Source organism: Bufo gargarizans, chromosome 1 (assembly GCF_014858855.1).
Source record: "Bufo gargarizans isolate SCDJY-AF-19 chromosome 1, ASM1485885v1, whole genome shotgun sequence".
Classification (NCBI taxonomy): Eukaryota; Metazoa; Chordata; class Amphibia; order Anura; family Bufonidae; genus Bufo; species Bufo gargarizans.
In genome coordinates, this window is record NC_058080.1 from 441571990 (window position 1) to 441595020 (window position 23031).

The 23031-nt window shown below is 42.9% G+C and overlaps 1 protein-coding gene across 1 annotated transcript in view; it reads left to right on the forward strand.

The window, feature by feature from the left end:
* Nucleotides 1–23031, forward strand: part of ZDHHC21 (zinc finger DHHC-type palmitoyltransferase 21) — a 37393-nt gene that overhangs the window by 9397 nt on the left and 4965 nt on the right. Inside the window, exons 3-7 of the mRNA XM_044287023.1 lie at nt 450–652; nt 6029–6127; nt 7724–7835; nt 9391–9529; nt 10512–10628. Of these exons, the coding sequence (XP_044142958.1) occupies nt 499–652; nt 6029–6127; nt 7724–7835; nt 9391–9529; nt 10512–10628 (621 nt within the window). The 5' untranslated portion in view covers nt 450–498. The remainder of the gene's footprint in view (nt 1–449; nt 653–6028; nt 6128–7723; nt 7836–9390; nt 9530–10511; nt 10629–23031) is intronic.

The window sequence follows — 23031 nt, forward strand, 5'->3', positions numbered from 1 at the left end:
CTTTTTCCTTTGACTTATATTTTGAACGCCATAAAAACAAAACGCAAAAATCTGAGGTGGAATTGCAATGTCTTTTTCACGCCGTTACCCCCCTGCCCCTCTAATTTGTAAAAGTACAAGAACATCTTTACCTCCTAAAGTGCAAAATAGGCAATGTTCTTACCAAAAGTTACCCTTTACTTTAAAGGGTCACTGAGCTTTCACAAAACCTTATAAGTCATAGAGACGTATCAAAGGTTTTGATTGGTAGGGGTCTGCGTGCGTCACTAGAACGAGGAGAAGCGCTTTCTTCGCTGCAGGAGGCAGGCGCAAAACTTTTGTAAAAGCTCAGTGATCCTTTAAAAGGCTGGAGACCATTCAGTTTGATACATATGTAATGAGATAGCTGGTCAGTAGTGATACCTTTCATTGTACCGTTATTTCCATGAGTGTTTTATTTTTTTTTACAGACGGTGATTTGACCCAGAAGAGGTCCAGGAAGTGATCAGACTATGAACAATGGGGCTGCCTATACACTTTGTTGTTGATCCACAGGGATGGTGCTGCGTTGGGGTTATATTCTTCATCTGGCTCTACAACACAGTGTTTGTTCCAAAACTCATCCTCTTCCCACGCTTTGAAGAAGGACATGTAAACACTGCTGCAATATGGGGTGGGTTACTTAGTCACTTTTGTCTACATTTAGTAAGGGTACTTTCACACTTGCGGCAGAGGATTCCGGCAGGCAGTTCTGTCGCCGGAACTGCCTGCCGGTTCCGTCAAAACCTATGCAAATTGATGGCATTTGTCAGACGGATCAGGATCCTGATCTGTATGACAAATGCATCGAAATACCGGATACGTCTCTCCGGTGTCATCCGGAAAAACGGATCCAGCATTTATTTCTTTTCACATTTTTTGCGGTCTGAGCATGCGCAGACTGCAATGCCGGATCAGTTTTCCGGAACACTCTGGGACGAATCCGGCATTAATGAATTTCAATGGCAAGTGTTCTGGAATTTTGGACGGAGATAAAACCGTAGCATGCTGCGGTATAATCTCCGTCCTGAATAGTCAAAAAGACTGAACTGAAGACATCCTGAGTGGATTGCTCTCTATTCAGAATGCATGGGGATAAGACTGATCAGTTCTTTTACGGTATTGAGCCCCTAGGACGGATCTCTATGCCGGAAAAGAATAACGCTAGTGTGAAAGTACCTAAGAAATGATTTTATGAACTTGTGGTCATACATTTTCTTGTAATATTTTCAGCATAAGCCTTCACAGCCTATTAAAGGGTAAAAGATTTATTTAGCAGAGAGAAGGCCGTGGCGCTACTGTTGTACCGCTGCCTTCGCAAACAGCTGATCGGCGAGGGCCCAGGTGTCAGACCCCCACCGCTCAGATACTGATGACCTAACACAGCTATTATCCTTCTTTCTTCCTTGAATAAAATAAAAAGTTTAATGTAGCACAAAAAGATAATGTTTTGATGTGTAACAGCAAGCCCTCTCCTCGCAATATTCGCTGCTGCCGTGCCCTTGCTGTAGTCACATATCACCTCAATCCACCCCTCCCCCCACTTTAGCCATTAGTTACGATCAACCACAGCAGGATTACATTACAGCTGTAATGTTCTCTAGCCTGTATATGTAATGTAGTCTACAGCGTGCACATAATTTGATGATGATGGGATTTTACTGAATTTGTATCAGTTATCCCATTGAAGTATACTACAGTAATTCTCTCACACGCATTAAAGGGGTATTATCATCATAGACATTTATGGTATATCCACGAGACATCCATGGTATATCGCACAAAAAATAAAAAAGCTATGGCTCTCAGACTATATAGACATAAAAACATAATTTTTGGGGTTTCAGAAATGCAATTATTGTGTAAAACTTAAATAAATAAAAAAAAGTATACAAAGTGGGTATTGCCACGTCCGTAACAATCTGCTCTATAAAAATGTCACATGACCTAACCCCTCAGATGAATGCTGTAAAAATAAATAAATAAAAACTGTTCCAAAACAGCCATTTTTTTGTTACCTTGCCTCAAAAAAAACGTAATATAGAGCAATTAAAAATCATATGTACCCCAAAATAGTACCAATAAAACTGGCACCTTATCCTGTAGTTTCCAAAATGGGGTCACTTTTTGGGAGTTTCTACTGTAAGGGTGCATCAGGGGGGCTTTAAATGGAACATGGCATCTAAAAACCAGTCCAGCAAAATCTGCCTTCCAAAAACCATATGGCTTGCCTTTCCTTCTATTATACTCACATAGATAAAACAGTATCATTCAAATAAAAGTATAAAATGATGCTCAGGATTGCATGCCCGACCCGGGGTTCGCCTTCCCTTGCTTCGTCAGGGGCTGCTCTGAATACAATTCTTCTACCCACCCTTTTATACTCAGGTGAGCGCTAATTAAAGAGGACCTTTCACTAGTTTAAAAAGTAGCCAGGCTATGAGCTGTGCGCTGCGATTGGCCAGCACTGCAGCAAGGGACAACCCTAATACAAAAACTCCGCCCAGTACAACAGAGGGAGCTGCAGACACCGGAGCCTATACCGGGCGAACGGAGCAGCGCCCAGACATACTAGTAAGTGCAGGGGGACCCCTGGGCGCCGCTCTGCCCACAGATATAGATAGTTTTTACTTTTTAAACTAGTGAAAGGTCCTCTTTAAATAGTCCATTTAAACAATCCCAAAAGTGCAACTCCGAAAATCTCTATAAAATCGGCAATAATAGCATATCTTCTATAAAATTATCCCCAATCAACATATATTCTAATATGACAAAAAAGATAATTTTTCTTCTATCTCACAGTTTATATAGCAGCAAAAAGCACATTCCTCTTCTCCAGCCCTATTCACATACAAAAACGCACATATTCTCAACCATGTTCATAAAACCGCAATTATTGTAAAAAGTCTCATCACCCCTTCAGACATATCTTGATATCAACTTGCATAGCAGCAATACAAATAAAACCATATTCCTCTTCTCCAGCATTATTCACATAAAAAACACATAATTTACAACCATGTTGATGAAACCATAGTTATTTTGGGCATCTCCCATCACCCCTTCAAACATGTCTTGATATTAGGTTCTATATTTAACCCATCGGGTTGCAGTGTACCCAGACGGTAAATCCATTCAACCTCTCTTTTTATTAATTTTTCTGATCGGATCCTCCCCTCTCCAAATCATCGGGACCCTTTCCAAGCCCGCAAACTTTAAACCCTACCTTATTCATCCACGCTCCTATGAAAAGAGTTTGAGCTGCGCGATCTTTTTTTGGACAAATGTACAGTAACAATGATTTAGGTGACGGCAACAGCAATGCTTTCACCCGATGAATGAGCATTTGTATAGGGGCATCTAAACAAAAGCCATGAAGGTATTGTGAATAGACCCTCATGTATCCTGCCATGGGCCCTGTATGAATATGCAGTGTCTGCAGAAACCGAATAAATTCCTGTATGTTTCAGTTGGATACATTTCCAGGGGAGAATCTGGTGGAACGCAATGCTATATGATAATGCATGCTGCTTTAACTCCCCCTGCACCATGCCATAATATTAAGTTGGTGTACCTTGATGTACTATTACATCATGATCACGCAGGCACGGTGGCAGTCCCTGTGCAGTTATCACCAGTGGGAGGACGGCTCTAATGCACTGAAAACTCCATTTTATATGTACCCAAAATTGGTACATGTAAAAACTACAACTGGTCCCACATTGCTGTGTTGATGAAAAAATAAATGTTCTCAGTCCTGGACTAGCGAGGCAAAAAAGGTCTACATAACCGCCAAATAAAACATACCTTTTTAAATATTATTTTTTATTTGCATCCTTGTGGGTACTGCTACTATAGTAGGGAAAAATTGCCCCTAACCATAAATCTTTAACAGTATTAGAAAGCAAAGCATGATATGGTGATTTATTCATAGGTGGTACAGGAGGAAGTGGTAAATGAGATTGCAGACACACTTGGGTTAGGGCTGCAACGAGTACTTGATTAAATCGAGTAACTCGACACAAAAAAAAAATCCTTGGTGCAAATGTTTTGCATTGAGGATTCGTTTGTGTCACGTGACCACGGAGCAGGATTGAAGCGCTTGCTATTACTCCCGCTCCTTGGTTTCCCCATAGCCCGCAATGCGCTCCAAATACTCACCTTGTTGGAACGACAAGGAAGTGGGCAGGTCATTGGTGGCTGTATGCCGCTGTTTGGGTGCAGCTTGTGAAAGAGTGACAAGTCATGGCGGGTCACAGTGGAATGGGATGCGTGTTGTGGTTGGGCCTCCTTGAAAGTGATAGACTGTGGGGAGGGCCAATCAGAGTCGCTTCTGTGAGAAATGGGTGGGGTCATGAGATTGCACAGATTGAGGCAGCCAGGGTGGGGAAAGCCGGGTCTGGCTCCAGAAGTGACAGCAAAGGGAGCGGAAATGGGGGGGTCGCCAGCCCAAGCCTGGCACTGAATGGATGTGGGCACAGCTCCCCTCCCTGCCTTGAGGGCCAGCAGCAGTACAAGTTAGATGACTTTGACACTGTGGCTACTGTGGGTGAGTTGTCAAGATTTGTCCTATTGAGGTAGAGTTGTCGGGTGTCCCCTTAGGTTTCTAGCTCATTTATATTTTATGTATGAAGGTGGCATCCTGTGAAATCTAGGACCATTCTCACTGCAATGGAGATGGGGACCATTAAAGTCAGTGAAACTGACTGGCGCAGAGAGAAGTGGCATAAAAGTCACATTGCGGGAGGCATTGCACGGCACCAGGCTGTGCGCTGGACAGGGGTTTGGGCTGATGTGTAGCTAAGGGATCAGCTGTCATGCCCAAGGATGGCGGTGTGGCAGTGCTGGAGTGAAAGTGAATGGGGTCGCAGCGTAACTTGCACGTGTGCCGCAACCACAACCCTAGAAACTCCAGATTTTAGGGTCGTGCGACCCATTCATTTCTGTGCTAGCACCGCTACAGATGATGGCACAAGGAGGGAGAGACAATGGCACATGGGGGAGTGGAACTGAAGGCACTGGGGTGGGGGGGGGGAGCTGAAGGTACTGGGGTGGGGGGCGGAGCTGAAGGTACTGGGGTGGGGGAAGAGCTGCGGGTACTGGGGTGGAGGGAGCTGAAGGTACTGGGGTGGGGGGAGAGCTGCGGGCACTGGGGTGGGGTAGAGCTGATGGTACGGGGAGGAAGCTGATGGCACCGGGGGAATGGAGCTGATGCACTTGGGCTGATCACACAGGGGGAAACGAAGGGTGTTGGGGACTGATGGCAGGGGGTCTGATGAATTTTTATAAAGGAAAACAGTCTATTAATTCATTTTCTCTTACTCGATTAATCGGTAGAATACTCGATTGCTAAAATAATCTTTTACTGCAGCCCTAACTTGGGTCTTGATGCCTGAGGGGTCTTCAGTATTTTTATGTTGACTGCCTATCCTTAGGACAAGCTAGCTCCCACACTGGAAATACACAGTTGGGCAGGTTTAGACAGGGCAATTGTTGGGAAGGAAAACATTCCTCCCCGACAGTAGGCTACTTGCTCAGTGAAGGAGAAAACTGAATTTACATGCAGCGATCGTCTCCACAGTATGAGGATGAGCGGTCGCTATAGCCCAGAAGCCATGATCGGTGGTGTCTGCGCTAACGACAGGATCACTTGATGAACAAGCGTTTTACTCGTTCATCAGGTGATTGGCGGAACATTTAAATAGCCAGATTAACATGAATTACATTTACGGCAGCACTGCTTCCATTGTAGGGAATTGTAACCAGCTCCGTCCAGTGCACCGTGGACATGGCTGTGTAGTTCCAGCTCTTGAACAGCTGATTGTTGGGGGTGTTTTCGGAATATATTGGACAACCCCTTTAAGACGCTACTGTTAAATAAATGAGCAGTGCCAATGTGTTCCTGCACATCATGGAAATCTTGTAGTAATGTAAAGAAATGTATATTCATTTATATAGTTGTTATATTTTTTTTATATAACTTATATATCTTTTATTTTCTGCCTTTCAGGTTATTATATGACTTCCTTCTTTTGTGTGGTTTCACTTTTAAGAGCATCAACTGCAGATCCCGGTAAACTGCAAGATAGTCCAAAAATCCCTCTCACAGGTAATGGTTGTAACCTATAAAGTTAGCTACTATATGAGGACAATGTTTATCCTTATAGTTGATGGTTGTAACCTACAAATGTGGGGAAGTTTAAAGTCAGTAAAGTTAAAGAGGACCTTTCATGGGTCCAGACATTATAAAAAATACGTAGGGCATAGTGCAGGGATCTAATGGCCCCCGTTGTATTCTCCCGCCTGATATGCTAATTTTAGCATCGGGACAGGGAGGAGGAGACTGTCCTGTTTCTCAATGGGTCTCCTCCCCTGACTGTGAGCTGCCCAATCGCAGCAGAGAGCGTCACAGCCAGGGAGAAGGCGTTTTTTTTTTTTTTGTTTTTTTTTTTTTTTTTTTTTTTTTCCTTCTCTCTGGCTGTGACGCTCTCTGCTGCGATTGGGCAGCTCACAGTCAGGGGAGGAGACCCATTGAAAAATAGGGCAGTCCCCTCCTCCCTGTCCCGATACATAAATTAGCATACCAGGCGGGAGAATACAACAGGGGCCACTGCGGGCGAACGGAGCAGCACCCAGAAAAAATAGTAAGTGCAGTTAGATCCCTGCACTATGTCCTACGTATTTATTTATTTTTATGTCTGGACCCATGAAAGGTCCTCTTTAAAATGATTTAACGGCATTGTGTCACCTGACGCCAACAATTATTCTAAAATGTTTACACGTCACTATTTAATCCCACAGCACATAGAATATAGACATACAGGTTGTTAAAGAGTATGTCTGACCCCCAAAGCAATTTAATTTATGGCCCTGAAAAAAAATGTGCACAGTGTTCATGCTCTACAACATTGATGGCGTATCCTCCCGATCCATATCCGCCAGAATTCTGTGTACCTGTAGCAAATACACCTAGCAGCGAAACTGGTTAAGATGTATTACAAAGTGGTCTATTTTATAGCTATTTCCCTCAACATGTGTGAAGGTGACCTTATGCTGTAGGCAGTATTCACAATTTACTAATGTCCTTTAGTTTAATGTCACCAAAGCCAGTACAAAGCTGACAACCACTATGATCGCCGTCACACGTAGTGGAAAAGTCCACCAGCAAATTTGCATGTGAGGATTTTTGTGCTGATTTCTGTGCGGATTACATCCCCCATTTGAAATCGGTGGAGCCATGATTATTTACTCAATAGTATTCCGCAGAGTAACACAGGGCAGGGGTTGACACCTTTCAACCACATAGGATGACATGGGGGAAATCTTTATGTGCCCAGATATTTCTGCCTCGTGTTAAGGCACCTTTAGGCGGTCATAACGGAGCGGAAATGTCATGTGAGCATAGACTGCTTATGTGCAGTACATGTATTTTGAATCTCAGAACTGCATATGCATAAGTCCACAAAAGACATGACACGCATGAGAGGGAAGGCTTTACATTCCAGAGACGATGATGGTGATGGTACATAACAGTAAACTAACTGTTATGTAAAGAAAAAATATGTAGTTATACCTCTAATGTGTGAAGCATGGGCTAATCTGTACTGCATTAGATTGCATCCGTAGGGCTGGTATATATTTGATAACATCTGAGACAAATATGTCAATGCTGATCAGTTACCATATGTTTCTCTACTTTCTATAGAAAAAGAATTTTGGGAACTGTGCAACAAATGTAATATGATGAGACCAAAGCGCTCTCACCACTGCAGTCGATGTGGACACTGTGTCAGAAGGATGGATCACCACTGTCCATGGTAAATGGCAAGCCTTTCACTTAGGCTAGTTTCACATTAGCGGCAGGGGAGTCCGGCAGGCTGTTTCGGCGGTTGAACAGCCTGTTGGATCCGTCCTGCCGCGGGGGCAGAGTTCCGGCGTCAGCACGGCAGCGCGCGGAGAGAGGCAGCCGGACTAAAAGTACTGCATGTCGTAGTTTTTAGTCTGGCTGCCTTTAGCCGTGCTGCTGCCGGAACTCTGCCCCGCCCCCATTACAGTCAATGGGGACGGAGCGGCAGTCCGGGGACACACGTGAACTAGCGGCAGGATGGATCCCCCGCCCAGGCCCCTCCTATAGATCATACTTACCCCACTCCCTAGCACTGTGGGGGCATTTTTAGAATTGAAAAGGCCTTTTAATAAAGGAATGGCACATGACAGTCATAAGAATAGATGCTCCAGAAATGTTATAATAAGGGGGGTGCAAGTATTTACTAAACGGACATGGCCGGACATTACAGGTCCTCTTTAAAGTTGTATAAGAAAGCATTGTTAGCTGACCTGGGTGTTTGACCATGTCTGCTTGAATTTTTGATTGTCCATGCCTTTTCAGTAATTCGCTGTAAAAAAAAAAAAAAAAAAAAAAAAGGGGGGGGGGGGGTTAATTGCGGCGTATCACGGCACATGCAGGCTATGTTCGTATTCAAGCATATGAACTATATTCATTGGTGGCGCAGTGGCCACAGCCCCTCCCTTCTATGCCCCCTCTTCTAAGTATTATATTAACTGGCTGCCATAGTCAGCTCCCTGCTGCTGTATGTACTATGCACAGGGCAGCAGGGAGAGTGTGAAGTCCTATTCACCCTTATAGAGCTCTGTTAGGGTGAATAGAACAAGGGTTCTAGCTCCTAAGGAGGCTAATAGTTATTAAATAAAAAAAAATAAAAAAAGTTTAACACCCCCCCCCCCCCCCCCCCCGAAATATAGACTATGTCGCACATGCTTAAAATTATATCACAATGTAGATTTTAGGCCATATCTACCACCCCTAGTTGGTGCCCCTCTGTATTCATGGGTGGACATTCAAAATATTCACTATGCAAATCACTTTCTGCCATGACCTGCAGGACATATTAGTACACAAACATCCCGGTGAAGTAAGGGATCTTGCTCTGCAGAAGTTGCACCATTACCATATTATAGAAAAAATGATTGTGACTCTCAAGAAATAATTCCATGGAAACTGTTAGAACGGTTTCTATGGAAAATGACATTAAGTGGTGATCACCCCATGAACAAGCATTTGCTTGGTGATCAGTGGCAACTTTACATGGGACAGCATTCACACAAACGTTCATGCCGATTGTTCGCTTGATCCTTGGCCCATGTTAAAGGGCTATTAGGCACTGTTCACACTAGCATTTATTTCAGTTTCTTTACAAAAGACAGTACAGAAATGTTAATGCACCTGTTGATTTCAGTTGGATTTTAACAGACATAAAATGGATCCATCATGAAAGGGAAGCCTTGATGGCACGATAATGTTTTTTCATTTGTGCGGTTATTAATAGTTGATTAATATTAATTTTACTGCAGGATAAATAACTGCGTTGGAGAAGATAACCACTGGCTGTTTCTGCAGCTTTGCTTCTATACACAACTTCTTAGTGGCTACACGCTCATTCTAGATTTCTGCCACTATTATTACTTTTTGCCACTGAAAGCCATCAACTGGGTATGAAGTATTGTTATTTTATATTTCCTATTTCTAGATACCCTGAAAAATGCATGTTTTTGACACTTAAAAAACAATACAGAAATTATAGCGAGAGAGAGAGAGTACCGTAAAGGGAAATGTTTTATAGAAATCTAGCTGTTGCATGGTATGATAACTACATGCAGATAGATAACTATGCGTATGAATCATGTAGATCTTGCTCCATCAGTCCCACCATTCACAGAGGGGAGTCTGATCTACTTTTTCCTAAATGCTGGGGAGTCAATCTGATTTATTACTTATACTTAGATTTTTCTTCTAATAGGGGACAATTGAAGTTTGCAGCAGCTATTTTTACTGTGTATCACTTCCTACTTTTTTGGGGGGTACTATATCTCCTTGTGGAGAGTGCCTTAATCGGCATGAGGAGACTTATAGGCTATACATGCTCTTCTAGAATTCTGGAAAGAAAGGGATGGAAATGAGCTCTTAACAAGCTCTGCCTCTAATGCCACCAGATGAAAGGCAGATATCCTAGTCAATGTTCAACCATTTAAATAGGCCTTGAGACATTACTCGGATATTAAATAAGCCAGCACCTCATCTGCAGACAGCTGTTTTGGGGTGATTGCCCCTAATGAGTGCAGAGCAGAGTACTGACCTAGACCCACCCAGATAGGCCAGTATTCTCTCTGCTCTGCACTGATGAGGGGCAATCACCCCGAAAATGCTGTCTGCAGATGAGATGCTGGCTTATGTATTATCCAAGTCATGTCTCAAGGCCTGGTTGAAGGGTCGAACACTGACTTATAGGATAGCTGCCTTACATCTGGTGGTATTAGAGGCAGAGCTTGTTAAGAGCTCATTTGCGTCCCTTACTTGCTACTTTGTGTCACAGTGTAGCCATAGTTTTATTTAGAACTACACGTGAGATCACATACCAGCATAGATACAGCATTATGTGAAAGCGCATTCACTTGCTATTATTTGGTTTTTGCAGGATTTATTTGTATTCAGACATGAGCTGGCACTGCTTAGAATATCAACGTTTATGGGCATTGTCATGTTTGGAGGAATGTGTAGTCTGTTCTACACGCAGGTTGTCGGCATACTAACGGTAAGTCACTTTACACTAGAATAATAATATATAGTTTATTTTCTGCATCCATATTACAGGGATGTGCTCATTCATCCCCATTATTCATTCATCTCCATTATTATCCACACATCTGTCCGGCATTGTGTGGATTTATAAGAAAAAAAATCTTGCTCAGTCTGGGTAGTTTGATCCTCATGATGGGAGTAATGATCCTTCCTCTCCTCCTATAATACTGGTGGATGCAGTCTGTACAAGCAGATTATCTGTGACCCAGATAAAGTAATTAGACTTTACCCAGACACTTGCATAGCATGGATCTGGTAATCTTATTTCCTAATGTTAGAAACGTCTTTCTTTCATTATAATGTGACCAGATGTTTCAGCTGGGTTACATCCTTCACACAGACTAATCTGGGGCCTAATTTTCAAGGATTATCATGATTTGTTATAAAGATAAATTATTAACCACTTAGGAAATGCATGGGGAATATATAGGTCTGATTGTTATGCTGTGTAGAAGCTTTATGTTCAGGGATGAGTCCGCTTCAATAGTAAAAGTGTTGTGAACCCCTACTCCTGCCATGAAATGTTTATTGTGTTCATCAAAAGAAAGTTCGAACATTATGGGGGTTGTCTAGGATTTTTTTTATATAAAAATCCCCCCCCAGCACCACATGTGAAGAGTCCTATACTTCCCTTCTCCTCTCCGCTCTTTCCCAGCTCTGTGGCTCCCCGGCTGTCTTCACTGCACTTCCAGTCATCACCTGTTGACTTCTGATGGACATTGTAATGTGCAGTGAAGACAGCCTGGGATCTACGGACCCGGAATGGCGTGAAGCAGGTAAGCATCCATCGCTTCACAGGTACAGTAAAAAAAAAGTTTTAAAAAATATAACACACAAAATATTCAAAATTAAAATCATCCCCCTAAACAGTAAAACAAATTAAATGGTATAAATATGTTAAAATCAAAACCAAAAAAACCCTGGATGAATTATTATTTATTAATTGTTATTTTTATTTTTTCTTTCCCCAACGACCTCCCGGCTGCACCACAAAGAATATATTTTCTTTTTTTTCCTTTTTCCAATACAAGATATGGTAAATGGTGCTGTTAACAAATACGTTTCTGTTCACTTTGTCTAGTTGTAGTGTGGAGTGTCCAGTGTTCCAGCACCATCAGCTCAGATGTCCATTCTTTACTCAGTATAACTTATTCATGCTACATGCATGCAATTATGGATTGTGGGCTATATCTCAAAAAGGAGCAGGGAAGAGTAGTCCTGGCTCATGCAACATATGACCCGATTGCAGATTTTTTTATGGCTAATTCTTCCTTCACTACTGGGGTGATTTCTCCTGCTTAGTAGGCAAACAGTTCGGTCAGATTAAATGGTCCTGTATTGATTGAAGGGGTTGTCTGAGAAAATAAAAGCCTTTGCCAATGGGAGGGAATATGACAACACAGCAAATGAACCAGTACCCCCCCCCCCCCCCCCCTCTTAAATTCCCCAGTATCGGGGCTCCCATGTTTTTCATCAGTCTCTGTTTACTTGGCTGCAGCAATGATGTGACTGCTGCAGCCAGTCATTGGCATCAGTCAGTCTTGAGCTCCACACCACTGAGGACATTGATTGGCTGCAGCCAAGTAAACGGAGACTAGATCATTATATCAGACAACCCCCTACAGTAAACGTGTCTCCATGCAAATGCAATCCAATCTACAAGCAGCATGTTATAGAGCAGGAGGAGCTGAGAAGATGTGTATATATATACAGGTGAAACTTGAAAAATTAGAATATTGTGTAAAGTTTATTTCAGTAATGCAACTTAAAGGGAACCTGTCATCACCTTTATGCTGCCCATACTAACGGCAGAATAAAGTAACGACAGGTGAGTTGATTTCGGCGGTCTGTCATTTATAAGTGAAAAGTAAGTGGTTGGTGAGAACCAACCTCACAACCATTGCAGACTGGGCCTGGAAAAGAGTCCCGGCCAGCCTGAGAAGAGTCCTGGTTATTCCTGCTCTCCCTGCTGATGACTGACCGTCTTCTACCTAGTTTTCTCCCTCTCTGTCTAGGAGAGAACTGCCAATCATCAGCAGGTGAATAACCAGGACTCTTCTCAGGTAGATGGGACTCTTCTCAGGTAGATGGGACTCTTCTCAGGTAGATGTGACTCTTCTCAAGGCCTGGGCTGCAATGACTATGAGGCTGGTTCTCAGCGACCACTTACTTTTAGCTCACAGCGCTGAGATCAGCATTTCTGTCACTACTTTATGCTGCCCAGTGAGGTCAGGTTCCCTTTAAAAGGAGTTGCATTAATGCAGCTTAAAATTTGAATTTGGTGAAAAGGTTCAATATTCTAGGCTCAAAGTGTCACACTCTAGTCAGCTAATTAATCCATACCCCCTGAGCAAAGGGGACCTCAAAATGGTGACTTTGGGGTTTCATAAGCTATAAGCTGTAATCATCCAAATTATAACAAATAAAGGCTTGAAATATCTCGCTTTGCATGTAATGAGTCTATCTCATATGTTAGCTTCACCTTTTAAGTTGCATTACTGAAATAAATGAACTAGTTTGCACCCATTGTCTGATGGGACCTGCACCTACAATGAGAACGTAGCGGGGAAGTGAACGGAGGCGCACTGCGCATGAGCAGTCGTCCTCCATTCATTTCTATGGGGCCGCCGAAAATAGCAGAGCGCTGACTCTGACTCGGTGCGCTCCCGTTCACTTCTATGGGACCAGCGCTTGGTGGTGGACAGACCCCGGGAAATCCAGGGTCCTCCAGCCACAGCTCTCCCCGCTCCAGTTTCGTATCCGACAATGGGGGCATATCCTAGCGACATGCCCCCATTGTATGTGATGGGAATACCCCTTTAAATGTATAAATGACAAGTGTTACTGAATCTTTTCCCACAAAACCATATATCAATCTGCTCAGCTCCTCCTGCTCTATACCATGCTGCCTGCGGACTGCGCTGCATTTCATGGTGACTGGTTTACTTTAAGCGAATGAATGTAATGCGCTATTAATGTGATTAACACAAAGCTCTAGTTAAATTATTGAATTAGTTATCCTGTTAGAAGTGAATGGGATTTATTTAGGCTTCCACACAACACTTCTTGCATTGTTTTTGAGCCAAGTGTTATCCAGCATCATAGATCTCCTGTAGGGTATTGCTTGGCCGTCTTCCATGTTATCCATAGACACATGTTGTGGTGGTTTACATAGACATTGCACATTACTGTGTTCTTGCTAATCCTAAAGTAATGAGCAACAGTGTTTTGGTCTTGTGACCCTTTGTAGGACTTGAGCTGTTTACTGACTTGATTTGTAATTTCCAACACTGTCATCACGTCCCCCATGTTATGCTTTGATGACCATCGCTCTGTAAGATAAACCATCTTTATACACCAGTGGTGTGCGTGCTCTGTAGAAGAAACTGACCGATTCTTTTTGGCAGTTAACACTTAAAGGGGTTGTCCACACAGCAGTTGACATCCACATTTCTGTACCTATTAGAACCCGCCTAACAATTTAAAGGGTGTGTGTCTCTGATGTCTCAAGCTGAGGGCAGCATATTGGGCACGGAAAGGGCTTATCTGTGGAAATTGTCATTTTCATTTTGCACCATCTGTGGCACATTTATTTCTACACAATATCTATAGGGTCAAAATACTTACTAAACCCCTTGATGAATGTCCCGAGGGGTGTAGTTTCTATAATATGTTTACTTCTCGGGGGTTCTGTTTATTTGACTCTAGTAATTGGGCCTCAAATGCTCGCGGTGTTCTTATAAAACCAGGAAACGGCAATGGCATATCTGCTGTGCATTAACATGGACTGGGCGGATTAGAATTTTTAGACTTCTTCTTTTTATTTTTTTCATTCCCATATTTACATGAAGGACTATTTTTCTTGTACTGGAAAAAAATGATTAGGGGTAATTGGGAAAAAAAAAAGAAAAACTAAGGGTACATTCACACGACCATAAGTGTCTTGCAGTCCGCAAATTGCGGATCTGCAAAACATGGATACTGGCTTGTGCGTTCCGCATTTTGCAGGATCGGCGCAATATAGAAAATGCCTGTTTTGGTGCGGACAAGAATAGGACATGCTCTATTTTTTTTGCGGGGCCGCGGAACAGAACTACGGATGCGGACAGCACACTGTGTGCTGTCCACACGATTTGCAACCCTGTTGAAATGAATGGGTCCGCATCCTTTTCGCAAAATTATGGAATGGATGCAGACCCATACGGTCGTGTGAATGTACCCTAATTCAGCTTTGGTATTTTGGGTTTTATTATTACACAGTTTATTGCATGATTAGGATTACGGCAATACCAAATGTATAAAGTTTTTACATTTTTGCTTCTTTAAAGAAATTGTTTTTGCTTCGTCATATTCTGGCACCCCCCCTCCCTATGTCTAAACGCTCAGATGCTGCTGTTGACCATAGCGTGTTACTCTGCTCCCAGTCATTGCCAGCAGTTTCATCTCTTAGGCCTCATGCACACGACCGTTGTTTCATTCCGTGTCCGTTGTTCCGCTTTTCGGGATTTTCTGCGGACCCATTGACTTTCAATAGGTCAGTTAAAAACTCTGCTAATGCACCGTTTGTCATCCGCGTCCGCGATCCGTGGTTCCAGTCTGTCCAAAAAAATATAACCTGTCTTATTTTTTTTCGCGGACCCATTCAAGTCAATGGGTCCATGAAAAAAACGCGGAGGCACACAAGATTGTCATGCGCGTCCGCGTCCGTTTATTTTCCTATCATTTGCATGGCAAACTTGACTTAGACTTTTTTTTACATTCCTTTTGTCTGGTGATCCTCCAAAAATAAAGGAAGACACACAGAAACAAAAACGGACACAGATCACGGAACAACGGAACCCCATTTTGCGGAACGGAACACAACAACGGTCGTGTGCATGAGGCCTTAAGGTCTCTTTGCACGGAACGATACAGCAGGCAATCACCTGCTCCTCCGTGAAGGAGACAGCTAGATTTACATGCAGTGATTTCCTCAACAGTATGGGGAGGTGCCATCGCTGATGTCATCGCTCTTTTCCATACTGACTCATTTTTTGCTTGTTTATCAGATAGTTGGCAACACTTTTACACCGCCAGATAAACGCAAACAAGCCTTCCAATGAACGCTTGTTAGCGATTATCTGGCAGATTCTCAGCCGCTGTAAAGGGCCCCTTATACAGATGGCATCCGCTGCATATAGAACAGGATCAGCTTGTGAGCCCACTCCATACATCCCCCTACATGCAAATGATGAACAGTTCAATTTTGCCTGTTCGGCATTTTTGAAGCACTTCTGGAGTCAAAATACTCACTGTACCCTTCAGTATGTTTTGTGAGGGATGTGGTTTCTAAAATTGGGTCATTTCCTATGGATATTGCAGTACTTGGGAGAAATTGTGTAACAAAACTTGAGGTGCTTTTCCCCCAATTATTTGGCTTATTTGACACTTGTGTCTGCCGATCTGGCAGGCTGTTCCAGCCGTGAACAGCCTGGCGGATCCAGCATTGCTGGACCCCACCGCAATGCTGTCAGGCCCCGTTAACTATAATGTGGTCCGACAGTGATCCGGCAAAATGCTTGTGTCCAGCCGATTGCAGGAGTTTTATGCCGAAACAGCCTGCCAGCAGTGTGAGTCAGGTCTTACTTGTTGAATGAAAAATTATTGCAGAATTAACCCCTAGTTTTTCAATTTATTTCTCAATCTTCAAAAAAAAATAAAAAATTGAAATACCGTAGGGTCAAAGCAATCCTAGGTGAATTCCTTGAGGAGTTCAGTTTCCAAAATGGGGTTGTGACAACACCATCAGCAATGGTGATAACATCTGACCACTTGTGGGGTGGATTGTTCTTAATTTGCACCAGGTGTACTGTTTTCATTGTCCATTGTTTTGGGGAGGCAGTCAGGGACATGAGCAATTGTTTAACCCCTTCCCGACCAACCCCGTAGTAGTACAGCAGACATCCGTGGCTAATGTCCGCGACATTTAGCCTCTCCGAATCCTGACCATGGTATCTGAGTGCGCAAAATACTGAAAGATTTCGCTTTCGGTAATGCTCTGGGTCCCCCGTCCGGCAATCAGAGAAGCAGGAGCCTGTGTGCAGCAGCCCCTGCTGTAGTGAATGACAAGAGGTTGCGGCTCAGTATTCCTTATGGAGCCCTTGTCTGAAATAGGACTCCATAGGAAACGAGTAATTTTCTCATAGACTCCAATGCTAATGCATTGGGGTTTATGAGAATAGAAATCTAATGATTGCTTGTTATAGTTCCCTATGGGTAGTTCCCTACAAAAAATAAAATAATAAAGTTTAAAAAAAACATAAAAATTCAAATCGCACACCTTTCCCCAAAATAAAAATAAAAGAACAAAAAAATTAAATAATACACAACATGGGTATCGCTATGTGCGAAAATGCCCATAGTATAAAAAGAAGAAATATCTTTCCATACGGCGAAATGGAAAAAGCGTCAAAATGCCGTTTTTGATCGCTTAATTTCTACAAAAAATGTAATAAAAAGTGATCAAAAAGTCATACACATCCCAGAATGGTACTAATAAAAATTGCAGATCGTCCCACACAGCTCTGTACACATACACATGGGTCAAAATATGGCAACAAAAATAATAATAATTATTATTTTTTTTTTTATGTTATCACTATCAAAACGCAATAAATCTTTACATATAAGGTATCGCCAGATTCGTACTGACCTGTAGAATAAAAGTAACTGGTCAGTTTTATCGCACGTTGAACATCAGAAAAAAAAAAAAAAAAAAACGGTAAAACTGTGGCAGAATAGCTTTTTTTCACCCTATTTGGATTTTTTTCCTACTTTCTGCTACATCATATGCAATAGTAAATGGTGGCGTTGGAAAGTACAACTTGTCCCGCAAAAAACAAGCCCTCATACGGCTATGTGACTCTGGGAAGGCAGGAAACGCAAAACAAAAAAAACAGGGTAGAAGGGGTTAATGTCTTTCCTGTAACTGTCTGACTCCCACAGCAACGTTAATTAACTATGCGGTGCCTGCAAGCCAGCAGATCTATGGGAAATGACCTGCTATTTACATCAACTGTGGATTGCATTAGCCCCCCTGCTGTGTATTAGGAGCCAATCAGCCTGTCTGGCTAAAGTGGAAAAGTTGTGTCATCAGAATGACATTATGCAGTCGGATTGAACTGACAATCGATGATGAAACAGCCACAATTATCTCCCAACAAACCTATGGGGGCTAATGCACTAACCTGCCGGCTAAGGGAATTAAAAGGGCGGTTGCCCCTGTTATCAGCAGCTATTCTACAGGACTTGAGCCTAGGGACTACAGTTCCAGCTGGTGGACTTTAGAATGGCTTGTTTGCCCAACCTTGAGCCTACAGGTTCGGTTGGAGAGTCCAGGTTGGGACAATCGAGTCACCTGGCGATATGGCTGGCTCCCTAAGCTTGCCGCTACCTCCTTTCTGGGGGTTCCTGCCCAAAGTGGGGTACTTCTGGCTGGGGTAGCTGGTCCTGGGTTCCCCCGAAGCTGTGGAGGTTTAATCCTTGGCGAGTCAGCAGAAGGGTAAATTGTTGTCATATGCACCATCCTGTGTCCTTGCTGGGACTGTATTATATGCTGCTGACTGTTGGTTATCCAGTAAAGTCTTCCACCCACGGTAAAGGAGCACTGGCATTCGGTGGTATAAGCCCTGGTCCTGCACAGTCTTTATAATGATAGCAAGGCCGGTGGATGAGAGCACCCACTGACCCCTGTGTCTCCACAGGGGTCATGCTTTTTCACTGTAAGGGACTCTGCAAATGCAGCATGGCAACCCAAAAATCAGTCCATCAAAATCTACCCTCCAAAAGTCAAATTGCATTCCTACCCTTGTTGCCCAACCTTCAGCCCATACAGTTATTCATGTCCAGATATTGAATGTTTAGTAGAAAATGTATAACAAATTGTTGGGTTTGGAAAAGAAAATATTTTTGGGGGATGAAAGTGATATTAGAAAAAAATTATTTCTCATTTTCACAGCCCAGTGTTAATAAATTCTATAGGGTCAAAATGCGTACTACACCCCTAGATAAATTCCTTGGGTATAGTTTACAAAATGGCACCTGAAAACCATTTCAGCTAAATCTCTAAAAGCCAAATGGTGCTCCTTCCCTTCTGAGCCCTGCTTTGTGCCTATACATCAGTTTACAACCACATATTGGATGTTGCTGTATTTAGGAGAAAATGTCTAACAGATTGAGGGGTTCTCCTTTTTTGAAAATTTTGGGCTAAAGCAACATTTCATTGGAAAAATTTTAATTTATCATGATCATGCACGGTGTTTATAATCTAATGAAACACCTACGTGGCTAAAATGTTGACTATCCCCCTAGATTAGGCATTGCCAACCTGCAGCTCTCCAGCTGTTGGAAAACTACAACTCCTACCATGCCCTGCTGTAGGCAGTCTGGGCATGGTGGGAGTTGTAGTTTTGCAACAGCCGGAGAGCCTCATGTTGGCCATCCCTACCCTAGATTAATTCCTTGAGGAGTGCAGATTCCAAAATGGGGTCTTTTTGGAGTGCATTTTGTGTTTTGGCTGCTAAAGGTCTCTGTAAACTTGACATGGTGCCTGAATAGCATCCTTATAAAATCAAGACCAGCTGTTTGATGTGTGCTCTTGAATTGTCCGCCCCCTGCCTTACTTCACTTTGAATAAAGCTGCTGCTTTTGATCGCATATTGGTGAGTGCCGCTGTTCACTTTCTTCGCATCAGTAATACCTTTTAATAATTATGTTGTGTGATATGACTACCTGTCTTAAAAGCAGAGAAATTCAAATTAAGAACATTTTTACATATTTTCAATATATTTAGATATTTTTTTTTTTAAATACATGTAAGCATATCAGTCCAAATTTATCAGTGTTGATGAAGTATAATGTGTCATAATAAAACAGTCTCTGACTTGGATAAGTAAAAGCATTCAAAATAATGCCACATAAAATGAGATTTGCAAAATTAAGCTTTTTGGAGGAAGGTGAAAACTGTGTGGAAGGCTCTGTTAACTATGTAAATATTTTCTATGACTTCCTCTGTTTCCCAGCTTGTTAAAAAAAAAAAAAGAGTTTAACTGCTGGGACCCCCACCAATCCCGAGAATGTATGTTGTGTTCCCCCGATTCTGATAGACTGGTAGGCCGCACATGCATGCCGCCACACCATTCATTCTCTGAGAATGCCAGAGGTAGAGAAGAACAGCCCTTGGCTATTTCCAGTGGTCACTCTGTAAATTTAAGAGAAGGTAAATTCTGATTTGCCATATTTTTCTTATGAAACCTTATATAGTGGCTAATAATAGAGGCTAAGGGCAATTTTATTTTATTTTTTGCTCCAATGCATCTCAAATAAGAAATGCAAACTTTTCAATTAGGCCTGATACTGTATTCAGCTCAGATACCCTATCTTGCTAATCTGTGGACAATAGAAGAGTGGGCAGATAAATTAGCAATTTATTAATACATGACTGCCCAGTCTGACTACACGTAGATTGTTTGTAGTCTGTAGCCATGGAGACGTTTATGTGCATAGGAACTGTATACCTAGAACATTATTTGTCTTACTTATGCGATTACTAAATGTGATTCTCCTACTAAAGTCTTTCTAACGTGATCTTCTACAGCCTCACTTATGTGATATTGTGCTATATAAAGGATACAAAGAAAGGAATTTGATTTCTCAGCTGCAGCTTAACTCTGTTAATAGACTGCTTGCATAGTCACACCAATAAAGGTCAAAGCTCTAAATACACAGATACATACACCAAAAGGGTGCTAAATGAAAAAGGAGAAAAACTAACTTAGGCTACTTTCACACCTGCGTTCAGAGCGGATCCGTCTGGTGTCTGCACAGACGGATCCGCTCCTATAATGCAGACGATGGGATCCGTTCAGAATGGATATGTCTGCATTATATTTTAGAAAAAATTCTAAGTGTGAAAGTTGCTCAGACGGATCATTCCAGACTTTACATTGAAAGTCAATGGGGGACGGATCCGTTTGAAATTGAGCCATATTGTGTCACCTTCAAACAGATCCGTCCCCATTGACTTCCATTGTAACTGTGGACGGATCCGTTTGCCTCCGCACGGCCAGGCGGACACCCGAACGCTGCAAGCTGCGGCGGAGGACAAACGGTGCCAGACTGATGCATTCTGAGCAGATCCGCATCCACTCAGAATGCATTAGGGCTGGACGGATGTGTTCGGGGCCGCTTGTGAGAGCCTTCAAGCGGAACTCACAAGCGGAGCCCCGAACGATAGTGTGAAAGTAGCCTAACCTTCAAAAAAAATTCTACGTTTATTGGAATCAAATAAATTACACAAAACCAACAATCTGGCCAATTATTGGGTATTATTGTTTGTGGAAATGCTCGTTACAGATAATTGCCCTGTGTAAAAGATAGCAACAATCATTGGGTGATTGTGTCTTCTAGGGATTGACCGATTATCGGTTTTACCGATATTATCGGCCGATATTGAGGATTTTGACTGTTATCGGTATCGGCATCTATTTTGCCGATATTCCGATAACTTAATCGGGAACAAGGATCGCGCTGCTGTCATCGCTCTCCATGTTCCCTCAGCAGCACAGGAGAGAAGGAAGAAGTGTCTCCCTCCCCCTGTGCTGCTGCTGCCGCCAATGAGAGGAAGGAGGACAAGAGAAGGGGAGGGGCTGTGGCCACTGTGCCACCAATGAAGATGACTCTCTGCTGTCTGCATAATCACATAGCCGGCTCCCGGCCTCTATGAGCAATAGCTGCGATCTGTGGTAGTTAACCCCTCAGGTGCCGCGGATCCCAGCTACTGCTCATAGAGGTCGGGAGCCGGTTATGTGATTCTGCAGCCAGCTTCCGCCTCCTGTATATGAATTAATGAGAGATTTCTCTTCATTGGTGGCGCAGTGCGCCCCCCCAAGCCCCCCCCAGTATTAATCATTGCGCAGTGTGCCCCCCACCCCAGTATTAACAACATTGGTGGCGCAGTGCGCCCCCCCCCCCCCCCCACAAGCCCCCCAGTATTAATCATTGGTGGCAGTGGCCACAGGGTCCCCTCTCCCCTGCTCCTCCGATCGAAGCCCCAGCAGTGTAAGCCTGGGTCTCCGATCGATTACCATGGCAGCCAAGATGCTATTGAAGCCCTGGCTGCCATGGTAAGCTCCATGCTGCTGTGTGCACAAAGCACAGGGCAGCAGGGACAGTGTGAGATCCTATTCCCCTGATCAGGGTGAATAGGACAAGGGTTCTAGTCCCTAAGGGGGCTAAAAGTTAGTAAAAAAAAAAAAAAAAGTTAAAAAACAAACGCCAAAATATTAAGTATAAATGAAAAAGAAAGATTTACAAAAAAATACACGTTAACAATAAACATTCATTTTTCAAAAATGAAAATTCACATAATATCGGTATAAATTATCGGCTATCGGCCTAAAAGTTCACAAATTATCGGTATCGGCCCTAAAAAAATCAATATCGGTCGATCCCTAGTGTCTTCTTTCTCGCACCAAAAATCATAAAAAAACGGTTGCTCATTCCCATACAGAAGATATGATTGCTGCAGGTAAATGAAGCTCTCATCTCCCCGACTATCAGGGAGATATCAGGAATGATCAGTTTTATGGGTTTCGTTTTTACGGTGTTCCCTATGCAGTAAAAATGACCTGTTACCTTCATTCTGTGGGTCACTACACTTACATCAATACCACATTCATGCTTGGAAAATGTTTTTCTTTGCATTGCTGTATACCGACTAGGGCTGCAGTAAACAAATATTTTTGTAATCGCGTATTCTATCGATTATATTTCTCGATTCATCGAGTAATCTAATAAGAAAAAGCTACTTAAAATAACGTACGTAATTAGGCATGTATAAAGTTATTGGTTTGAAGGGGTTAATGGAAACACCTTGGCATTAGGTATGTATAAAGTTATTGGTTTGGAGGGGTTAATGGAAGCACCTTGGCATGTATAAAGTTATTGGTTTGGAGGGGTTAATGGAAGCACCTTGGCATTAGGCATGTATAAAGTTATTGGTTTGAAGGGGTTAATAACTTTATACATGCCTAATGCCAAGGTGCTTCCATTAACCCCTCCAAACCCAATGGGCATGTATAAAGTTATTGGTTTGAAGAGGTTAATGAAAGCACCTTGGAGGTGCCTTCATTAACCCCTCTCTAAACCAATAACTTTATACATGCCAAGGTGGTGCCTGCAGTCTCCATTAACCACTCTCTCTCCATCTGCCTCCCCCCAGCCTCTGATCTGCCTACCCCCAGCCTCTGATCTGCCTCCCCCCAGCCTCTGATCTGCCTCCCCCCAGCCTCTGATCTGCCTCCCCCCAGCCTCTGATC